Raw genomic sequence first — 1,219 nt, 5'->3', positions numbered from 1 at the left:
AGCAACCTTATAGTTGCGTAATGGATCTGTGAACTGAAATTTTATGCAGGATGTGGTGGACTTGTCTATCAAAGGTGATTTTGCAAAAAAAAAAAAAAAAAAAGAAAAGAAAAGAAAACCACCAAGCAGAAATGTAGGGGAGAGAGTGTAACAAAGGTTAGATGATTGTTGATCTGCGGCAGCCATCTGTGATTGTAGCATTCCGATGAAATAACAGACACAAATCACAATCCTTTTCTTTTCAAAATATAAATAATTCTATATATATATATATATATTAAAAATAAATAAATAAAGAAAAAAAGAAATACTATGATGTTGCTTGGTGAAATTTTTGCAAAATGTGTACTCAACTTCCTCTCTCCAGGTTTATATTCTGCCGGTCTGTGCTTTCCCTCTTCCGCCATACTGGAGACAATGAGCACTGTCTACCCGATTGCTTACCGTGCCTTCCAGATTCTGTCTCTTCAAGTTCTGGAGTGGTTCAACGTAGTGTCCTCCAGCTAGCTCATACCCTTGGGGTTGCAGATTTTTTTCAGCCCAAGCATACATAATTAAAATCTGGAGAAATCTGTCAGATACTGTAAATGAGATATAGACTTCTGGAATCCAATATGTTAATCTGATGGGTCATGATACAAGCACTATTCATGTCAGGGGCTCATATCAATGGATCAGGGGAAGAAGCTTACCAGTAAATGGATTCCAGCAAGGAGGAGAACAATAATTTTTTAGAGGTTTGGGGGGTTGTGAGACGGTTTTGCTTATTTCGGTGTCTTGGCACACCCCCACTATTTATTAAACTCTTGCTGTGGATATCATGTTGGTTAAAGCATTATTCAGGGTGTGTGTGTGTGCGTGTGTGAGTCTGGGGCGTTCTGTTGTATAATTTGATTGTTATTTTAGGATGGGGGTGTAACAAAGTAGAATTAATTTATTCATACATTGTAAAAGGAACCGAGTTCTTCAATGAAGAGATTACTTTTTCCCTCTCTTTCTCTCTCTACTAACATAATTTCATACGTGTGGTTGGTGTACATGGACCATGGTGCCCATCTGACTGGAACCTGTTGCAGAATGTACATGGGGAAGGGTTTCCCATGATGGTGGAGTGAGAAGGCCGAAGGCCTCACAAATGGAAAGCTTCTCGATCGGTTTTCATCGGTAGGAGGCAGAGAAGAGAGTGTCAGGGAGGAGAGACATTTTTCTACTTTGGTCA

The 1,219-nt window shown here is 39.4% G+C and overlaps 1 protein-coding gene across 1 annotated transcript in view; it reads left to right on the top strand.

Moving 5' to 3' along the window:
- LOC122074136 (protein SCAI-like) overlaps nt 1-992 on the top strand; it is a 14,885-nt gene extending 13,893 nt beyond the window's left edge. Inside the window, exon 9 of the mRNA XM_042639001.1 lies at nt 368-992. Within this exon, the coding sequence (XP_042494935.1) occupies nt 368-554 (187 nt within the window). The 3' untranslated portion in view covers nt 555-992. The remainder of the gene's footprint in view (nt 1-367) is intronic.
- The last annotated feature ends 227 nt before the right edge of the window (nt 993-1,219 follow it).

The sequence above is a fragment of the Macadamia integrifolia genome, chromosome 3 (genome assembly GCF_013358625.1).
Source record: "Macadamia integrifolia cultivar HAES 741 chromosome 3, SCU_Mint_v3, whole genome shotgun sequence".
NCBI classification, from domain to species: Eukaryota; Viridiplantae; Streptophyta; class Magnoliopsida; order Proteales; family Proteaceae; genus Macadamia; species Macadamia integrifolia.
Note: the sequence above shows the minus strand (reverse complement) of the source record. Positions and strands in the feature narration are given on the sequence as shown.